At 35.7% G+C, this 22823-nt stretch overlaps 1 protein-coding gene across 3 annotated transcripts in view; it reads left to right on the forward strand.

The window, feature by feature from the left end:
* Positions 1-22823, forward strand: part of LOC140166199 (epidermal growth factor receptor kinase substrate 8-like) — a 97519-nt gene that overhangs the window by 23195 nt on the left and 51501 nt on the right. For all 3 annotated transcript variants that reach the window (XR_011860825.1, XR_011860824.1, XM_072189606.1), the window contains exons 2-7: positions 3063-3292; positions 5406-5515; positions 8142-8213; positions 13676-13785; positions 16902-17213; positions 19427-19497. Coding sequence is in view for 1 of the 3 variants with exons in the window: in XM_072189606.1 (XP_072045707.1) it covers positions 3141-3292; positions 5406-5515; positions 8142-8213; positions 13676-13785; positions 16902-17213; positions 19427-19497 (827 nt within the window). In the remaining 2 variants the exon portion in view is untranslated. The remainder of the gene's footprint in view (positions 1-3062; positions 3293-5405; positions 5516-8141; positions 8214-13675; positions 13786-16901; positions 17214-19426; positions 19498-22823) is intronic.

Consider the following 22823-nt stretch of genomic DNA (forward strand, 5'->3'; position numbering starts at 1 on the left):
CTTTTGAACCTTGGCTCTTGAATTATATAATTTTACACCTTACAGTCATGCCATTTGTGTAATTATGACGCTATCATAATACTTCTGTGTATTGTTTTCAAAAGTTTACCAACTGCAGTTTTGTGTTGCGCATGTCGTTGCTATCGAAATCATCAGTTATTTGCATTGCCTACTTGATAGGTATATAAGATTGACCTTTAATCGCAGATATCAAAATATGGGTCACTTCTGTCTATTGTTAAAAAAAAGTTTGTGTATTGAAAAATTTTTAACTTAATCCTGTTTTGCCAATTTTGTCCGTTATTCTAATCTTCTTTGGTTCAGATAAAAAAATTATGTCATCTACAGTAGATAGCAGGAAAGTTATAAATAAATTAATCTCAACTCACCAACTTTATATTGAAAGTGCAGACTTCTGCACCTGTCAATTGCAATCCTTGCTCTGGGATGTAACAGCTCTTTGGATAGGTTCTTTTTTCAAAATTTTCTCCATTTTTATGGAAAATAGCCCAATTTTCGATATTTTTCCCCAAATCTTTTTTGGAAAATTTGTAAGACAATGTCAAATTCAGCCGAAAATTTTGACTTTATATTGATGGATCCAAATTGGGTAAATGGGTATATTGCTGGGTCCACTTTCAAATTCTCAGTGGCACACCCCTACCAAAACCAAACTTGAGTACCCCCCAAGGAATTCGACCACCATTTTTCTAACGCATGTTGGCCCAGGCCTGGTACCCTCTAATACGACTGGTAAACAAAATATCGGATCTCATTGGCCATAAATGATAAGCTCATTATAAATACAGGCACATGATAGAATTATCATCTTTATCAAGCATTTTATCTCAGTTGTGGTCAATATAGAAAACATCCTTTACAGTACACTCAGTGCATTTGTATTGCTATCTACGTTATTTCAACTGTTTGATGGGAGCGTGATGCGGTAGTTTGTGTGCGTACCTATTGGTCATAATTGGATCTACCGGACACTGGCATTTTTCAAAGCCATCTTGGGTTTGGACTATTTGGATATACTGGACATAACTCTTTAACTGCATTGCATGGGTGTAGCAATCTTGAGTTTAGCCATTTTGTTTATTGGATCATTTGATGCAATTGTACAACATACGGTACGTACGTAGTAGTGACTGCAATATATTTACTTTAACTCAGTCAGTAGATTGAGGTGTCGTAATATTGCATACTATTGTGATTTGAAGTTGAGAGATTGACTAGTTACTGCTGTTCATCCATTTCAACAATTTTGATAATTTAGCTATTGGCATTATGTATGATTAGGAATAATAAAGACACAGGTATGTTTGCTTCTGGCAGTTATCTCTCTCTCTCTCTCTCTTTCTCTCTCTCGCTCTTAAGTCTGATTCTTACTCCACATCACAGCGCGGTGCGATGCTTTGTAAACCTCGCAGCATCGCGAGACGCTGCGAGGTTTTAAAAGCATGTGGGGTCTGCATCTCCATTTATGGTCATTCTGCCGACCTTGATTTTACAGCAGCCAACCACAAGCGTGCATGGCTGCGATATCGCAGCGCGATGCTATAAAGTTGAACAAAATCCAACTCCATCGCGGACCGAAATTTCCACCACGCGATGAGAATTTTTACCACCAAGCTCGTAAAAACCTAGCTCAGATTTCAGTTTTTATAGCATCGCAGCATCGCATCGCGCTGCGATGTGGATTAAGAACCGGACTTTACTCTTTTTGTTGCTTTCTTTTCTCTCTTTCTGCCTTTTTGTTTCTCTCGCACTACTCCGTGTCGCTGTCCGTTCCTCTCTCTCTCTGTTGTTCTCATTTTTCTTTTCCATGGTAAATAATTACCGTATTATTTTATTTTTCCTATTCAAGCGCTCTACCACCTGTCATTCGGGACCACACATAGTGGCAGAGCCAGGAATTATTTAGGGGGGGGGGCATTGGGAAGGCAAAGTGAATTTCAGGGGGGGGGGGGGCCAAAATCAATTTTGAGCAAAATTGCCGCAAAAAGTTGAAATATTTGTAAGTTTGGGTTTTCACTGGGGGTGGGGATAACTGAGGGGAAAGAAAAATATTTGGTGGCTTCCCCCTCTCCCCGTAATGCTGCCACTGACCAAGTACATCCCTACATTGTACCGTAAACGTTCGTCTAATGGCGCACCTGGACTCCTTTGCCTTGGGGTAAATTTCTGGTACCAATACAGAGCTCCCTCCCTTAAAAATCCCAACAAGAATTAAGGGCATGTGCCCTTATTTGCTGGTGGGAATTTTATGGGAGGGCACTTTAGTTTGTGTCTAAAATTCCAGTTATGGCAAGGGAGCCCATAGCGCCATTAGGCGAACGTTTACGGTATATATACACACACACACACACCCCTACATACAAAAATGTAATCATCGGTGTTGCTATTAAATACTTGAACCACCCTATACACATGTATGAAACAACAGGTGGCCATCTAATGACATTCATTATACCAATTTATGTGCAGTAAGACCATGCCATTATAACTTGCTTGATTGACTTTTTACACACCCAGTTTTAAACTTTTATTAACAAAATTGAAAAGTACTACCACTGCTAATTAACAATACAATTATCTACTAGGAAAACAAGTTTGTTGTATTATGATTGTAGTTGTGAGATCGAAATCTAACTGATACATGTATACTACTAGTCTTTATTCCTTGAAATTTGACAGAACTTCAAGACAGGCCTAGGGTTGCCAAAAATTTCATCCCAAATTACGAGTCAAATAATTGAAAAGTCACCCAATTTTGGTTTCTATGGTACAGGAAACTACCAGAAGTTGCGGGAGCCAATCTCGGTTGCATTTTGTTTTGGACAATTGTCAAAAATCTTGCCATGACCCTTTGTGACCTTTGACCTAATGACATGCTTGTATGTACTCATTGTCACCCAATATTTTTCTTAACCATTTTGTTTTGTACAATTGTCAAAAATCTTGTCATGACTCTTTGTGACCTTTGACCTAATGACATGCTTGTATGTACTCATTGTACTGTATTAATTTACTATTCTTTTCTTTTTACTATTTTACAGCTTCTGAGGCCGGAAATTAACGTAACTCTAGGAGGGGGGAATTGGAGGTATCAGGACTAAGGCCCCCCTGCTCACAGAATGCCTATTCCAACTCGAGGACAGGACCCCTATGACCATGATCCAAGATACCAAAGTGATCCCAGACAACACCCTAGCAACGATCCAAGATACATTAGCAACGACCCCAGATATCAGTCAGATCCGAGACAACAGCCAAGAAATTCACATGAGTAAGTTGACATAATGCTAAACTAAAATATTTTTGCTAGATCCATATCCATAACCCCCTCTACAACTTCATCCAAAATCATTGAGTTCAAAATGTACATGGATCTGATCCATTTTAGCCAAGGGCAGAAATTTTGAACTTAAAATTCGCTGTCGTAGTGCACGTTAGAATATGACCGTTGCTTGGTCAACTGGATCACGCTTTCTGTGTTACGAACCACTGTTCGAAATGATCACAACACAAAGCCTATGGCGATCAAAATTCGGAACAGGTGTATGAGCCCAGGCTTGGAGCAGTAACCAATGGTTACTAACGTACACTACGACAGCGAATATGAACAGAAATAAGGAGTAATAAGTGGCACCTTAAAATGGCAAAATGTAAGTGTCCAAGAGATAAAGGATTTACAAAGCAAAGGCGACAAAGAGACACACCCCTTGTTCTATGGTCCTTGTTTTGGGATTTTGTTTTTTAATTTGCTATATTGGCATGTAAAATCAGCTGTTTAAAATTGGATTGAGTTTAGGCATGGGAACGTTAAATGCATGTATACCGTCAATTTTCAATTTTTCAATGCTAATCAACAGTTAAAGGTAACAAAATCTGAAGACGACATTAATAATTTACATGAAACTTGCTCAAAACATTAATTATTTAACACTAATACGTCAAAATAATGCATAGCAAATTTCACCTTATGTACGGCACCATTGGTACTAACATATTCTGTTAGAAATTCCGGTTTTGTGAGGTGCACCACACCTATCGTATATTCATGAAATCTTGCTGGCAGACGGGGCTGGATCAGTGCATGTTAATACGTTAAACGCACGCATCACTGATGCGTTAAACGTTTAGGAAAATAAACGGAATAACCCATCCCTAATTGAGTTTCACAGAAATTGATGTCTATGCATGTAAAAAGTGAAGTAAAAAATGCAATTATTAACAGATTTTGGTGGGTTTTTAGAGTCATTTGCTTAAAAAAAAGCCCAACTGACCGACAATACTTGAAAAGTCTGTCCTGCCCATGAGGAGTTTTTTTGTTGTCAACTAACTCTATAAATTTTCATAATTGCTGACTTTGTCTTAAGGGATCTAAAATGAGCATTTATTATGCGTTTCGACAGTATTTTTGTGGGACATGAGAGCACCTCGGACCTATCGAATTGCATTCTGAATCTGAAGCATGTCTTTCTGATATCAAATAATTTTCATTTTTGAAAATCACAATATAAATTATAATACAAATTTTATGACAAATTATTAAAATTTGATATTTTTCACATTTTTGATATATAACAGTCCTCTAAGTAAATTTTTTAAATTTAATGATATATTCTTAAAGTGCATGTAGCAGGGAGGAAAAGCCGACGGTCAATTGAAAATTTTGACCTTTCATATTGAAGATATGGATTTTTCCCCAAAAGACCTAATTTTTTTTTGGTGTTTTGGGAAAAAAATCCATATCTTCAATCTGTAAAGGTCAAAATTTTCAATTGATCGTCGGCTTTTCATCCCACCTACATACACTTTAAGTATAAATCATCAGATTTATAAAGTTTACTTCAAGTACTGTTAAATATCAAAAATATCAATTTTAATGATTTGCCATAAAATGTGTATTAAATTGCTAATTTCAAAAATCAAAATTATTTGATATCAGAATGACATTCTTCGTATTCAGAATGCAATCGATATGTCTGATGTGCTCTGATGTCCCAAAATAAATACTGTCCAAACGCTCATACCCCAGCCCTTAAGTGGATCAGATAATGAAACATTTTGGAAAAACAATTTGGGAGATTTGCAGAACTCTTTAAGACTCTTGCTTACAAATTTGATTCCTTTGATTATGCTGCTAATAATAAATACACCTGCGATTGTTATGTGCTTTTCTGCCTATACTGTATAATCAAACTATAACATCATAATAACTCAGTGGATCATTTGTATTTGTGTGAACTTTGATCATCTGCATGAACATACAATGTATGAAATCAAAAATACACATATTACCCAAAAAGATAAGACTGCATGTAAGATGTTGTTAATGCAATACACTCTTGAATATTTTCATCACTTTTGAAACGTTTTCCTTACTTATCCTGTAGTACGAACGGACACATGATGAATGGTTACCCACCAGGACCATCGGCCAATGGGGCCAGTAGAGGGGCCTATGGGCCAGGAGGGGCAGCACATGTCCCTAAACCTAAATCAGGTAAGAAAAAGCAATAGCGTAGTATTGAGCGTCTGTACAACAAATGTGTGCAATCACATTATGTGTTAAAACATTAAGAAAATTATGAGTATGTGATTGTTGCCATCAAGAAATTTGTTATTTCTGTAGTCTTTATTATCTTTTTTTCTTCAAAGAACATGCTTGCAAAATTTTGCAAGAATCGAGTTTGGTTTCCCGAAGTTATGCAGTATTGTGTAAAAACTTGATAGTTAGCATATATGTGCTTACTATCGAGCACTTTTAAAACATGCAAACATGAAGAGCCCCATCCACAAAAGTGTAAAGGGTTTGGAGCAAATCATCAATACACATAGTTATATACGATACGAGCAAGTAAACCTGCAAATGTGTGTCTCAACCCCTTTAGCTCAGTTGGTAAAACGCCAGACTTTGGTACAATTCAATTTTCGTGTTTTCAAAATCGCTTGATAGTTAAAGCACATATGCTACCTATCAAGTTTTTATGGTATGAAGATTGAGACCCAGGACACAAGCACTTTTGGTTGCTTTTGGAAAAGTGTGCTACCTCATTGGTCAAATACAGGGTGTCCCAAAGGTCTCGATACCTTTTTGAACCGTCATATCTTTCGCTAGGATTGACCGAGGGGAAATCAAAATACATATTTGGAAATAGTAAATTCAGGCAATTATTTTGATACCAAACATGATACATTTTCCTTCGTTAATAAGACATACATGACCAATGAACAATGCAACTCAAATGCAACATGCCAATACTGGTAACCAAATATATGCGTTTCTCGTTGAGAATTATAAAATCGATTTTTAGACTTCGCTCTTCGCCTTCTATTCTAGTACAATTTTGAAGAAAAAGCTTATCTTATTCAGTTATGATATGGTTGATGATGATAATATTGAAATCATTTCTTCATAGAATTTTCAATCTAACAATGGTTATATATTCAAATAGAAGTTTCAACCATGGCCCTGACCAAACTGATTATGTAGCACCGACTGAAGATCAAATGTGACAATTATTGTTTAGAACATGCCTTGAGTTTGGAACACTTGTAATGGAAAACAACTGGTTGTTTCCTTGGGTTTGCAATTACAATAAGAAGAATGATACTTTAATGTTCACCTCCCGTCTTTCATCATCCACTGCGTAATTATTAAGAGTTATGTCCTTACATTCCTGGTGCAGGAATTTTGTGCAGGTTGTGAGAGAGCAGAAAATTGAAGAATGGAATATTACACAACTTTAGAAGATAGCTTTTACTGGCTTGAGTTCTGAATAAAATCAAAGCATTAGTACACAATTCCTGGTGTTGTATATCATCTTGATAGTCTATTTTTATAATTCGAGAACTGTTTGATATTTGCAATTGAATTGAATGGGGAGACATTGGTCTTGAAGTTGAGAGGAGATAGTGGATAGTTGGGACCCGGAGATGTCCTGTAAACTTTTTGTATGTTTTTTGTGTAATATACCCAACTGTGTCACCGTAGATTATTTATTATGTTAGTGATGTTATATGTCAAATTTGGTGTCAAAAAATTGCCAAAGTTTTCTCTTTTCAACGATACCTTCACTTTTATTATCGCGTGCTGAATATTAGAGTTATGAACGTTTAAAATGGTATCGAGACTTTTGGGACACCCTGTACCATTCGCTCGTCACTCATTGATGGATTATAAATTCAGCGTAACTGCTGAGGTCATTCATTCATTTATTAAATTATTACAGTGGTGTCATAATTAGAAAATTGCAAAAAAATTTCTTGTGTGACTTGGGTCTAAAATTATTCTGATCTGATTGCTGGGATGACTGTGCGGACATGCACAACAATACATGACCAATGTATAATCTTGTATGCAAATACTTTTTGAAAGATTCATTATCGGAAATATCCTTTATTTTAACATGGATTAGTATGATTGTAGCTGGAGATAATAGAGTTACATGACTTGTATGAGCAGATCTATATCAATTTTATTTTGTATCTATGATATGAAGCTCCTTGTTATGTAATACTTTGCTGGTAAACATAATATTGGGCCATTCTACAGGTAAATTAAGTGGTTCTTTGCCAAGATCGAACACTATGAATGCTAGTGGCTCCGTGATAAACACACGGCCCGCACACACACATAGCGCAGTACAGAAGAAATCATACACGCGCCTTACATTGCATTCACGCTTAGTACGCTACATGGATGCAATGCGCATGTTCCAGTTTGGCCAGAAATACTTTATTTACTTGTAGTTGAAATCCATACACCCCTATGGAAGATATGACTTTGCCAAAAGGTGGGGAACACATCTCCCTGTCCCCCAGGATTGACGCACATGGGGATCTTAGGTAGCTATATAATCCGATATAAACTAAAATTGGGTCAACTTATAGCTTACGGAGCTAAACAATTCCAATTTTTTTTTCAAATTTGAGTGAAAGAGCTACAATAGTCTAGAGTTCATGATTCAAATGTGGGTCTTAAGAAACTGCTGGGGAGCCTGAAAAAGGAACCATTGACCGCTGCACATATACCCGTACCACCTTAACATGTTAGTGACCCCAAGGTATATAATGCTCATATTAATTGTGACATTTTCATTACATCACATATGTATACATACTATCAGGGCCTAAAAGGGCAGGCAAATCAGCCTCCAAAGGGCCTGGCGGAGCCGCTCATGTTTCCAAACCAAAGAAAGGTAGGCATTGCCTGTGCAACCACTATAACTTGTGTTTATATTTAGCCTTGCTGTAAGGGACTGGTCATTGAAAGCTAAGCAAGAGAATAGGACAAAGTATACTTTGCATCTTGGATTACCCAGTGGAGATCAACATTAATTATGTGGCAAAGTTTGGTACCACTTTTTTTTAAAACTCTTATCTGTGAAAAAACTAGGTGATCTCTGTGGATGTGATTATTTATAAACATCTAAAACAAGTATTAAAAGGACTTCTTAATTCCAAAGATCAAAGAAGTACTAAGTGAAAAAAAACCCACAGAAATTGTTGTCCTATTATCCTCTTGCACAAGAAATGTCCAGTCAGTGAATGATATGCTCCTGGTTCCTTCATTCTGCATATTTGTGGGTATGCATGTTTGTGAACAAACTTTGAAAGTACCCCCTTTAGCATCTAATTTCACAAAGTTTTCAGGTGAAAAAACAATACCTGTTTTTTTGCTAAGACATGAACAATATATTTGATGGAAATGAATTTGACGAGTCCCAAAAACTGAGTATAAGGTTTGCATTTTTTTGTTTCCCAAAATTAGAATTTAGAGCAATTGACCTTTTCGGTAAATCCCATAAGCCTTTGCGAGTTCACCTGAGACCTTGTCATTTGACGTCACAGTGACTTGCAGTAACGATGTTCGATAAACGATGTGCTCATGACAAGTTCTCAGGTGTACTCACAAAGGCTTATGGGATTTACTGAAAAGGTCAATTATGATTATCTATTGATTCATAGATGAAGAGTACCCCTTTTTTACAATTTCACAAATATGCATTTGAAAAATTACCCATTTTTGTTGTGTTTCGCAAATCGCATTTTTTCATCAGAAATCGCCCCCTATTTCACAATATTTAAAAGAGCACCCCTACCCACGGATACCCGGAGTGCAAGGACCAGGAATATGCTAACAGTGGATACCATCAAACTAGTGATCTTTGACTAACTCATTGCATGAAAATGCTGGTTTTGACTAATATGTGGCAATAAATGATGACTTGAAAGTACATATGAATGCATGTTCATTATTTTATTTGTCAAGATATTTCCTTTTCCGTTAATGAGGTACAGTTGTTGTGATCACAAGCTTGCAGGTTTTAAGCCGCAGTGCTGTGCTAAAATTTAAAACAGACTTGTTCTATGAGAGGAGTGGTAAGCTTACTATCTCCACCCACCCCACCCCACTCTACCCCCAAACCATGCCACCCCCACCTCACAGAGAACAAGTTATTCTGCCGCATCTACATGTAGCTCAAACATGAAGGGAAAGAGATTGGGCACAATCTTTGCCTTAATTTGCCCTTCTATTGCCCCTTTACACCAGTTATCATACATAATTGCTATGCTGTATTTCAAAATAGCGCATGCTTATCGTTGCAAAATGGAAACAATTTTGTTGCTCCCCCTCCCCTACTCCTCACATCCTTCATTTTATATAACAACTGTAATAATCAGTTTTGTTTTGCAAATGTCCTTAATTAACAGTTCCTCTTCCTTGATTTTATTATAATTATATCATTGATTTTAAGCATTTTTCTTTTATCATTCTGTATAAGTCTATATATTAATTCTGTATAACAAAGTCTGTAAATATTTAAATGTGGCAAATTTCTTTATACTCTTTTGTTATAATTTATTTATACCATAAGTACACGTATGTTTGAAGCATAACAAATGTAAGAAATTGAGTTTTTTTCTTTTATCATTCTCTGTAAGTCTTTTTATATATTAATTCTGTTAATTATTTAACCACTGTAATTATTTATATTATGTAAATTTCCTCATACTTTCTCTTTTCATTGTTATAATTTCATTATGCCATAAGTTTGAAGCATAACTGTAGGTAAATTAGGTGATTCTTGGCCGAGCTTGTATGTACCTGCTGCGATGCGTGCATGTATGCAATCTTCTGGACCACTCTATACACGCATATGTGTTTATTGTGCAGCAACAAGCATGTTGAGTATTCCTTCTTGGCCAAGAATTGCCTAATATTCCTATAATGCAACAAATTGTATAAAATTGTGTCCCACCCACATATTCACTGATAATAGTTTGTGAGCAAGCAAATTATCAATAAATGTTCATGTTTATAGCATGTTGTGTAAGACCGACTGATATTTATATCCTAACAACCATTAAATGTAAAAATAGATTAGAATAATGAAATGTTGAATATGTATGCTATATTGCATGCAGATGTTATGATAAATATGATACTTGTCAAATTTATGCTGTTGTTTTGATTCATGAACACAATAAATATATGTGTTGTTATTGTGTGATGTGGGGTAAAAGTTGCAGATTTAACCATTATAAGAAAAGGACAAAAATAATTAGCTGTGACTCTGATAAACTGATATTGTCATGGAAAGGGCATCAAATTTGCAGTATTTGAAGACATCCTAATCAAAATGGAAAGGGCAAATTATGTCAAATCAAATCAGATCCTAAAATTAGGCCCGACCCTAAAGTGTTTTTTATTAAGTTTTTTTTTTCAAAAAAGGTCAATCAATTAATTAATTAATTAAATCAACAAAAAAAAGAAGAAAAAAGTTCCAAGCCCTTTATCAAATGCAATTTAGAGCTTTAAAAGTAAAAAAAAAACCATGTACCTACGATACCCTAATTTTTTATGTTACGCCAATCAAACAATTTTCTTTTTGTGGCCTAATGCTAGCACACTTATTTTACCGGCAATGCTAGCACACTTATTTATCAATTCATCAATTCCAATGGCATATGCATCAAGTATTTATAGAGGAAAATATTAAATATAGAAACAGGTACACCTGTCACGGCAGATACACAATTAAGTGGTGAGATGAATCCAAATGAGTTGCTTGTCATGTGAAAACATTGGGGAGCGACTTGGCGCAGCGGTTGTTCCCTCACTTGAGTCTTGGGTTCAAGCCCCGGCCATGCCCAAGGACTGTACATGTATGTGCACTTGGTTCATCCCGATCTATGCTTGCTCTAGCAGGTTTTCTCTGGGATCTCCAGTTTCCTCCTGCTTTCAAAATCAGTGATTAGTTGTTTGATTATCAAAAAAACTTCCTTCACCAAATGGAATTTGGGGAGATGCACAGAATACAGATAATACATATTTTATGGGAAAAAAAGATTGTAGTTGTATCAAAATGGGCTTGCTCACTAACAACAGTCATTTAGAATGTATTTTTCAATCTTTTGAAATAAGAGTGTGTATACATATGACCCATTTTGCTTGATCGCTTCATATAATGTGTTTAAGTACATGTGATATGAGAAGTAGTATCCCTTTTAAAATAATTAAGTTTGGCTTTGAGCACAAGACTGAACTTGGGCCACGCCTTAACGGTAATCAATAATACATGTAGTAAATGCTTACATGCAATTACATAGAGTTACCTTGACATTAACAAATCTATATTAATACGAAGCATTCTACATTTCTACTCAATCGTCCCTGAACAAGGTATTACAAAATCTGCTTGATGAACTGGAAAAATATGCGACTGAAAGTACAAGTTATCACAGGGTATAGTTATAGCAGATTTGACTTGTAATAAAAAAACATGCTTTTCAGAACAGTTACACTTAAATAAAAGCAAAGGTAGCTGAATGGACTGTTGAGGAGGGTGGATTTACATGTTGGGGTACTAACCTGGCCTGGGGTACTAAACAGAACATTCAGCTGTCATTACCATTACCTGAATTTGCCATTCCAATTGAAATCCATTACCCCCTATGGAAGACATGACTGTATATATCCTACATCGGGGGTGTCGATTTCAAATGGAGTCACTCATTTAAAAAAAAATAGGTAACCCCATTTGAAATTTAAATTCAAAATATTGTATAAGTTTTGTCCCATCAGGACCCAAGGCTGCAAGTGTGTGTCTGTCTGAACCAACTGGTAATAGACAAGTAAATGAGGCTCTTGTTGCAGGTGGACAACATTGACAAGCAAGGGGAATTTTGAGAAATTAAAATATCTTTTTGTTGGAAAATTTTCTGTAGCTTAATGTCTATATATTACATAGTTACATGTTCAGGAATGACCCCAAAGACATGTATGATATGAATCAAAGGGAAAGCTGGCATTTTGAAAAATGAAATTTCTATTTTTGTAAAAAAAATGCTGCTAGCTACTTCTACATCAATGATTAAGACTTGTATAATGTGATATTACCGTACTATTTTGGCTGCTAAATTTGCATCACTTATTATTGGCTACAGCATGCATGCAGTGCCCCTAGTGAATCTGTGCTACCCTTTTCATCAAATTCATTGCAGTGTAATAATTCACTGTTGTATATGGGTGTGGTTGCTTAGGTGAATTGCATTCTCGATCTGTCTTTGTTTTGCTTTATTACAAGGTCATTTTAATTCTGGCCATGTTTTTGACATTGACATTGATTGAGATTTGTCCGTTCCGTTAGCAGTTATTGAAATTGAGGAGATGTATAATAGTGCTGTGCTGTTTAATGCTTGTGTTTAATCATTTACATGAATGCACTTTAAAAGCATTAGAGGTGTACATCTTAAATGTGCATTTTAAAAACATCATCCAGATGGATATGTGTTGGTAATTAGGAACAGGGAGGTTTTTTTGTGGTTAGAAAATTTATTTTGAGATTTGGCCGAAGAGACATAAATTAGTCAATCGGTGGATGTTCAGAGGATCCATAAATTGAAATTTGATATCAAATTCACTGTTTTCAGTGAATTCAACAGCAATTTAAATTCAACAGCAACAATCTGATCTGATTACTCCTTTAAACAATATATACGATACCGACTTTTGAAGTCATAATCTAATAGCCAATTAATACAGATTACATTTTCTTCCTAGTGTAAACATTGCGATACACACAGACTATCACAGACGAAGCACAAACAGCCAAAGTCTCATGCTTTGTATGCTGTGAATTCTCGCATATTCATGAGGGCCGATTATTCAATCGTGCATGTCTAAAAATCACACCAGCATTGTGTGCCTGTGATAGAGTGTCTTCGCGTTTATGCAAAAAACTCTAGTATCTTTATCCTATGTATCAGAATTTTCAGGTAGTTCCAAATTTTCCAGTAAATTATCTGCATTAGACATGCACGGATCCAGGGGGAGGTGGGTGCTTTGGTGGCTGCAGCACCTGGGGTATGAATCAAGAAAGAGAGAGAGAGAGAGAAAAGAAAGAAAGAGAGAAAGAAAAAGTATGCACCAAATCGCGTGAATTGAGTTCAGAAATGCACTGCCAGGAGGCCAGCTCATTGAACCCCCATTTTGGTCGGGGGGGCAGTCCTGGATCTGCCAGTGGCATTAGATGTGGCCTTAGTCATACTAACAAACTTGCAGACATTGAAGTGACAAACCAAGTTGCTTTACAGAGACAGGGGCATATTTAAACTTCCTCAAATCTTTTTTATTTGTGTTTGCTCTATTTTACAGCAGCGGCACCTGCAATGGCTGATCCTTACAGAGATATGTACGCTGATCCACATGCTGTGAGAATGAGAAGAGACCAGCAAGGAGTGGCATCAAAGACATATTTAGTTGAAGTAAGTAATTTATGGGTGTGTGTATATGAGGGTGCGTTTATTTTCACTGTGGACTTCAGGTCCATGTTTCATGAGCTTAACACTAAGACTGTGGAAGTCCACAGTTCCTTTTTTTCAAATTTTTCTCAATTTTTTTTGGAAAATAGCCCAATTTGGCCTAAATTTGGCCAAAATTTTTGAAATTCGCCAAAATTTGGAGGAAAATTTGACTTTTGGTATATTGATGGGTCCAAATTTCTTGAAAAATTGGTATCTTGATGGGTCGACTTTCAAATTCTCAGCGGCACACCCCTACCAAAACCAAACTTGAGTACCCCCCAGGTTCCATAGGATGCTACACACCTTTAGAAATAATTTAGCCAGCACTTTTATACTGGTCCATATTATGGGTCTAATGTTTGGTTCATGGGTGGTGATTAATTGTCAGCAAAAAAAAAGCGACTAGTCCACAGGACAGGACAGGCTGCTCCTGAAAGTAACCTGTCCATATAGATGTTATGTTTAATCTTGGTTTTGATGTATCAGTTCTCGGGATGGTGTCTTAGTGTTTGAGATGTACAACAAAATTTTGGAAGTGAGCTTTTTTCATGGATATATATTGAATCATACTGTAAAAAAGAGAATGTTAACATCGCAAAATGCCCCTTTAAATAAATAACAACATGTACAAAGTCCATTACTTTACATAGAATCGTCTTCATGAAATTCTCCAAGAATACACATCATGACCCACATCTTAGTGATAATCTTTACAAGTTTAGAAATCGACATTCCCTTTTAAAGGGAATTTTTTATCCTGTCCTTACTGAGCTGTAAACCCAAGTGCTCATGGCTGGGGCTCATGGTTGCGGGTGAAAATAACCTGGGGTGTGTCTGAGAGTAATTGAAATCCAACAAATGCTCTAAATGTAAAAGACAATTTTTATGATCTCACATTCTCTGTGTAGTGGGCAGAGTCACAAAATTGGAATATAATGAATAGCATAGGAAACCATTTTGTTTTGCCAATGGCACTCATTTTACACTATTGTTAAAATGGACTTGGTCCATTGTTTTCAGGGGTTGGTCCTATATTTTCAGGACTGTTTAGGTGAAGTAATTTGTTAATAGTAAAGTGAAACAAAGCCTTTTGTGTGGCATTGTTTCTTTATAATTTGTGCAGGTGTAATTACCATAACATTGTATCATAACCATAGTCTCAACCAGGAAATTGTGGTATGTTCTTTTGATTCAGGTCAGGTCCTTTTGTGTAGTAAAACTTGTTACTATTTTTCAAATGCCGGCATGTCACTATTTGTATGACTTGTATTCAATTTCAATAGAAATTTGCCAACCTGATTTTGTACAAAACTACTTTAGGAAGCTGTCATCACTATTTTTAATACTTTTTCAATTTTTTTCCGCCCTTTTTCTTTACTAATTCTTTTTGCCGCCCCTTCTTCTGCCACCCCTTCGTTTTGGCCGCCCCCTGCTTTTACCCCAGGGGCTCGTGCCCCAAAGCCCCCAAAAAAATATGCGCATGCAGCCCCACAACAAATGTCAAAATGTGTCCTATATTTTGTTCCCCTATCTCCTATATTTTGTTCCCCTATCTGGAAGTATTGTGTATGTACTGTAGCATGCACACATTTTGCAATCTTGGAGTTAGGGCCTAATATTAAGTTAAATGTCAGTTGAAGTCACAAGCCTTTCCATAATTTTATGACCCCCCCTATTTGTTTGTAAAACAATTATAACCCCACACATTCCGTCCAAACAAAATGACAGGCCCCCCACCACCACAGAAATGGAGAGAGATTTTACTCAATTTGATTGTCATCACACAATGCCTCCATAGAACGAATTAGTACTGCAAAATTTTGAAAGTGTTTTTACTTGATGGCTGTTGAACTTTGGGTATAGACTGACTACTGTAAAAGTGAAGATTCTAACTAAGTTCCCTTAGATTGACCTATACACAAAAGGAATATATTTGTGTGTTGTTATTTTCACGGTAGCAGCTTGGAATGCGAAAAGAGCGAAAATAAATGTAGCACAAACATTTCCACATATGATTCTGTCCAGGCGTTAATTTGATCTTTTTGTGCAGACAACTTTACCACATACCAATTTGAAGCTATTTTTGGTTGCGGCTGAAATCGATTCTTTGTTACTTGTATTGTTTTTTATAATAAGAAAAATATCTGTTGTAAAATTTTCTTCAATAATGTGATTTAATAAAAATCAAAAGGTATGAGATATGACTCAATATTAATTTTTATGTTTTGCGTAAAGTCATTGATTTTGATAAGAGAAAGTAATAATGGGAAGTGATATATAAATTTGGAAAAACTCAAGAGAAAAAAAATTGCTATAAAATAAAAAAAATACAAGAATAAAAACCTGATTTCATGAAAAATGCAAATTTTCATTACAAAAACCATGTTTCATTGTGTATAATATTTTTGCAAATAATCAGTTTTTATAGCTTACTGTGTCAGATGTGAAAATATCAAATCAGAAAACAGTACCCAATTTTGATACATGTAGATTGGATCCTCAGAGAGCCTAGTAATAATTTACAGAAAAAAAAAACAATGAAAAAAAAACATGATTTTGAGTGCTTATCAGCTATTGAACTGTGTTGGAAATTGAGTTCATGGTCCTAAATTGTTAAAACAGGTGTGGGGGGACTACTCAATACAATGAGCCAAATCAATGACCTGTGATTTAATTTTTGGGGAAGGGTAATTTTTCATAATTTTCCTCAATTTTTCAACAAAAAAATCCATTTTGCCTCACTTTTGTGTTGCCTGACAATATTTGTTAATTTGGGTCAAAATTTCTTGGAAAAAAATGGGTCCACTTACTGAATTCATATAAGTGGAACTCCGTACCCAAACCAGATTTGAGTTGCCCCCCTCCCTGCGTTTTTTTAATAAAATCTTTCATGATACAAACATTGATCATGATTTTATCAAAATGCAGGAGGAGAATGGAAAATTTAACGAAGTTATGTGTAATTTACATTTTCTATGTGACCCAGTTAGCCAGTAGGTTTATTGTTTAATTGCTAATTACTAAGAAACATATTTATATTACCATTATAATTATTTATTGTTTACCATTATTTTCAGCATCTATGCACATTCACAATGGACCGTAAGGACGGACTCGTCACCGTCGAAGACGCAATACGCAAACTCAAAAGAATGGATGCAAAAGGAAAGGTCTGGTCACAAGATGTCCTCTTGAGAGTGACGGATCGGGAGATCCAGATCGTTGATGAGATGACGCAGGGAGAATTAGAGAACTTTAGTCTGTCGGATATTACACTCCTCTCTGCCGAAGAGAATCAGTGTAACTATAATAGTGTGTTGGTGATTAAATTCAGAATATCAGGACAGAAAAACCCACAGATGTACCTCTTTCAGTGCGACAGAAAATCAGTAAGTTTTAATAAGTCATAACATGGTCTGTTCTGTTGACTCCACAACAAAATGTCAGCCCCATAGAATTGTGTGCAAAATCAGTAGCAGGGATGTGAGAGTTCCTCTTTTCAGCTGATTTCCTCGTTTTTTATTGCCAAAATTTACACCTTTTTCTTTTATTATCAGCCCATATTTGGCATTTTTACCCTGATTTTACGCCGTTTTCAGCTTTTTTCCTCGTTTTTGGTTTGTGGCCTCTCACACCCCTGCAGTAGGGGGTGGGGTCGGATGCAATGTTGCCATTTTTGATGTCGCCATTAAGACAGAATCATGAAATCTTCACAAACTATTCTAAATGTGTTAAGTGGTGTCAAAGCAAAATTATGTTATTCTAAAAACATTGTGGTGTGATAAAGTACCTCACTGTAAGTATGTTGTTTTTCAATTTGTCACTGCTCACCATCTTTTTTAAACAAGTTGTCAGCCACGTGCCACATGTTTTATACCACTTGAAAATTGGCATGAACATAATGTCTGTTTCCTTTGCTAAAGCCCCGTGATTAATAGTACGTTACTTGTATTTTCGCTAGATTTTCCTGACCAAAGTGGAACATAATGGGTCCTTTAAAATCATTACAAATTACTCAGTATCTCTAATACTGTTTTACTTGCACAAAGAACACTAATAATCAAGATTAATTCAAAATTTAGCCAAAAATCAGGCCAATTTATATTCTGAACTAGCCTGGTGTGTCTTTTTGTGTTAGGAATGAATCAAAATTAATTTGTCAGACAGAGCCTGACCAGATTTTATATTTAGAGAATAAAGGTATGGGTTTTAGCCACTGGAGTGCATCTATCGTCTCATATAACACGGCGACATCATTATTTTTGGCGTAAAACAGCTCGAAGCCGAGTTGTTTTACAAAAAATAATGATGTCGCCTCTGTTATATGAGACGATAGATGCACCTAATAATCGCTAAAAACAATACCTTTATTCTCATTCTTAAACACTTCAATTCAAAGAGAAATATCATAAGTATTACAAATTTTAAGCAAATTAAATCCGACATTTTACAAGGAACTACCTAGGGCTTAAAATCTATCAGTCCCGTTGTTGCTATGCGCCTTCGATTGGTTCAAATAGCGAGTACGCGTACCACGTTGGTGCACTGCACACACGCTGACCCGTGTGATATCATGTCATATCACACGGGTAAGAACCAATAAGATTGCAGGAACGTTCTCAAGTGTTTAAGAATTTCTGGTGTAAGCTTACAAAAAGGAAATAGAGTAGATCATAATGGTGATGTAAAGATTTGTATTGTCAAATTCAATTAAGATAAATGGACCATTTCATGGAAAAAAATTTTAAATAGAAAAAGAAACTTGGGCAGACTGGCATATATTAAATTGAGAGAGCAAATAAATCAGAAGTGACAGGGATCAATTTAAAGCTATAATGTACAATTTTTTTAAAAGATGAAGCTGATTTATTTTGCTGTTTGTAGGACAACCACAATTTTTAATTTATAATGCCGTAATTGCGAAGTAAAATCCTGCATAGAGCTCCGTGTTAAACTGACAAAATAGTCAATGGGGTTTCTGTCATCTTACCTCATTATTTCAGCTTAAAATGGACAGAAACCCTGCCTAACATTTTTGATAATGAATAATAAAATTACAAATTGTCGGAATTTGTACATTATAGCTTAAAGGAAGTCTCCGGCAATCACAACATTATGCGTTATATGTAAGAAAAATAATTATCAAGAACGAATCACATGGTTTTATTTAAAACAAACTCATAGTGACCATAAAAACAAATAAAAACATCCGTCTCTCAGAACGCGATATTCAAAATTCCTGGGCGCCGAAATTGTCGAGTGCAATGACGTCTCAGTAATACAATGAATGCTGACGACAATGGTGCACAAATAACCATTACATCATTGCACTTAGACAATTTCGGCGCGGGAATTTTGAATATCGCGTGTTGAGAGCCGATTGTTTTTATTTGTTTTTATGGTCAATATGAGTTTGTTTTAAATAAAACCATGTGATTCATGCTTGATAATTATTTTTAAGGCATAATGTTATGATTGCCGGAGACACCCTTTAAGGCATCCAAGATTTGTCTAGAGCTTATTCAACTGTGCTACATGGAATATCGATAGTAGATTTCTGGTGAATATTTACTACAAATTACTTTTTGGTCTTATTTTACAGTGCAAAGAAATTGCTGATGACTTACAAGTTGCAGTAGACCAATCTAATGGCAGGAGGAAGAGGGCATCAAGGTAAGTCTAGAAACGTGTGTCTCACACCGCCAGTGAAGTGTGGAGAATGAATTCCCTGAAATCAGTCCAAATGTAACAGGCTTGGGTCTGTTGAATCGATTATTTTTTTAACAATCACCCAAGCCTATTGTGCAATATGTATGCACAGTTAGTTGCATGGTGATTGACTGATGATCTGTGACCTGTTTTTTTTTGTAGGAAGTAAATATTGCATATTTGTTGATATTTTGACTTGTTTATTTTTGAAACCACATGATACCCCTGGAGATATAAAGAAATTTAAAGATATAAAACAAATTATACATAAATTTCAAAGATGTTTAATTTTGTAGAGTTGCATAACGTCAGTGTGCTAGAGTGAGCTGATTCAGATAAAAATTTACAATGATGCAAAACTGGCCATCAATTTTGAAAGAAGAAAAAAAAGACTTTACAAGCATAAAGGCAAACACTGTATAACACCTAGACAATAATGATGGTAGTGCAGGTCAAATTCTCGGTATTTCTGATGTTGGTTGGACCCATTTTCCATTTACATACAATTGATGGCATTTCATGAAAATGTGTTGAACAAAAACAAATGAGTAAATAATAAATTGAATTGTTTCAATTGTATTGGCTCTTCTGTAGATGAAGCGTGGCTTTACTACAATTTGTAATGGTATGAAAACAGTAATTAATTTGGCCTTGCTCAAGTCATGACAATGACATTCACAAGTATATTCTTGTCTTCAAATTTGATTTCACTGATTAAAATTGTATTGAGTAGTTCTTAAAAGGGTTTATTTGTGGGGACCTGGCAATATGCCCAAACTGTGCCCAATGCCTTTGCACTGTAAACCAAAGAAATAATGACACCTGGGTATTTTTTTAACAAACTGGAAGGTACTTCAGAAAGATACATTTAAAATGCATAAAGCATCAAAATTGTCATATTTTGCTCCATGGGGAATATTTTTTTTACTTTAGCTGGAATGGAATATTTATTATTTGGAAATTTACTTAAAAATGAAGAAGGAAAAAACCCAAACACCAATTACAAACATACAAACAAACAAACAAACAAAACACCCATCAGACTTGTGAAGGAAATGACATTTGTGTCATAATTAAATGCAAAAATTTGTATAGATGGAACAACAGTGTTAATATAAATTATTTATTTGGACTACTGTAAATCCTTGAATAGTCGCCTCCCCCCTTCGATTAAATGCCCTCACCATTTTTTCAACCAAGATGTTTCAGAAATGCTGATATTTCCATGCTATCTTGTGCAGGAAGCATACAAGGTACACACACGATCGCTATTTGGCACCGGTAGTTGGCAAAAGTCTGATAGTAAATCCGGAAGTCATCGTTTCCGAGTTCATAGTTTGTCATTTCAGCGTGAATTTTAAGTTTACCTAATAATTTTAACAGGAATTATTGTTCTAAAAATGACCTCTAATAAACGCCCCTTTTGGAAAATGCAACGACCCCGGGGGCGACTATCCAAGGATATACGGTAGGCCAATTGTGAACTTTTGGTATACATGGCAAATACACAGATTATTGCAACAAAATTATTGCACAAGATGGATTTATGTCTGATTAAAGTGCATTTAAATTTGTTACAATATGGTTTATGAACTTTAATGAGCTGTTTACTAATGATATGCATGAATACACAATATATATTCAATCAGTAATTAACAGCACTACAAGAGAAGAAGAAAAATAAATGGTGATTGTACGCTTTACATATCCATTGATGAACTATTAAGCAACTTGTGGGTATCAAGAATATGCATTGGGACTGAACCATTGTGTGCAATTGTAACAAAAATTATATACACAATTGCATTTTCATTTGAAAGTAAACTAAATTAATTATATTGGGTTCTTTTAATTGGTGGATTCAAAGTTATGCTCTGTAATGTCAAAAAATTATGTTGGACCACTTTTGGTATCTTTGGTACTTAGTAGTTAAATAAAAGTTATGCATTGTGGCTGATGAATTAATGGATGATAGATATATATTTTTAATAGTAGCTACAAATCAAACTGTAATGTTGCAGCAGGGTAAGAACAAAAAAAAATTGACCCGATTCGTAGAAATATTCATTTATCATGGGAACTCCATGTGAGTAGGATCATGTGTGTCAGAGAAACGTGATGTTTCTAACAAAACCTGCAATTCAGTCTGAGAAATGGTAATTAGACCCGGGTGTTACCCAGCAGGACTTACAATTGACCACAAGTTATGTGCCACTATGCTTCCATGTTTATTTATGAGTTCACAAAAACAAAGCTGCTGGTTTTAAGTGAGGAATGGTATATATTTCACATTTGGAGGGTGATACCACAACCACATTGCACCAATACTTTGATTGCTCAAATACAGATGACGATGATATGTTAAGGTGAAGCTGTGCAGTTTGGATTTATTTTTGGTTTGGTTTGGTTTGGTTGGGCTATTCCAGTTGAAATCCACACTACCCCTGTGGAAGATTTTGGAAATATCTTCCACAGGGGGAGTATGTTTTTCAAATGTAATTGGTCAGAGGTAATCATTTTGAAACACATACTCCCTCTGTATTATATAGCTTTACCTATATCTTTCACAACTGGAGTGAGTATTACAGATAGAAGTTACCCAATTGTCTATTGTACCGTATTCAAAATTGATACGCCCTCTGTGGCAGACTAAATCTTCCACAGGGGTAGTGTGGATTTTTAACTGGAATAGCCTTAACCCTAACCCAACTAGGACTCACTAAAGCTCACTATTAAAACCGCTCTGCGTGCATGAATTCCACGGGACTTGATGACGCAATCAGACCAAGTCGTATATACCCAGGGAATTGTTGGCCGGGCCAACGTCACCTGTGTAGCTACATGCTGGGGATCTTCTGCGTGGCATGCGAGGGGTCCGCGGTTCGAATCCCGGGGGTGCCAAGTGACTTTCTTCTTCATCTTCTCTCCTTTTTCGTTCCTTCTTTCCCTTCCGATAGCACAAAAACCACGGGTAGGGTTAGGGTTAAAGGAGTATTTCTTGATCCTAGCATCCTCATTTTATGACATTTTTCAGTAGATATCCACGAAAAAAGCTTATCCCCAAAATTTCAGTTGATTCCGATTTTGCGTTTGCGAGTTATGCATAATTATGTGTATTACACTGCTCCATAGACAATGTGTTGTAATTTCGTTCTGGTATACCAGAACAAAATTCAAATTTCACGATACCTTTGCTAAACGAATTAAGCTGCAAGAAATTTTTTGTACATAAACATTATGTAGCCAGAGGTTTCCAATGATATAAAATTCTCAACTTTTTTTGAGAAAAG

The sequence above is a fragment of the Amphiura filiformis genome, chromosome 12 (genome assembly GCF_039555335.1).
Source record: "Amphiura filiformis chromosome 12, Afil_fr2py, whole genome shotgun sequence".
Lineage (NCBI taxonomy): Eukaryota > Metazoa > Echinodermata > Ophiuroidea > Amphilepidida > Amphiuridae > Amphiura > Amphiura filiformis.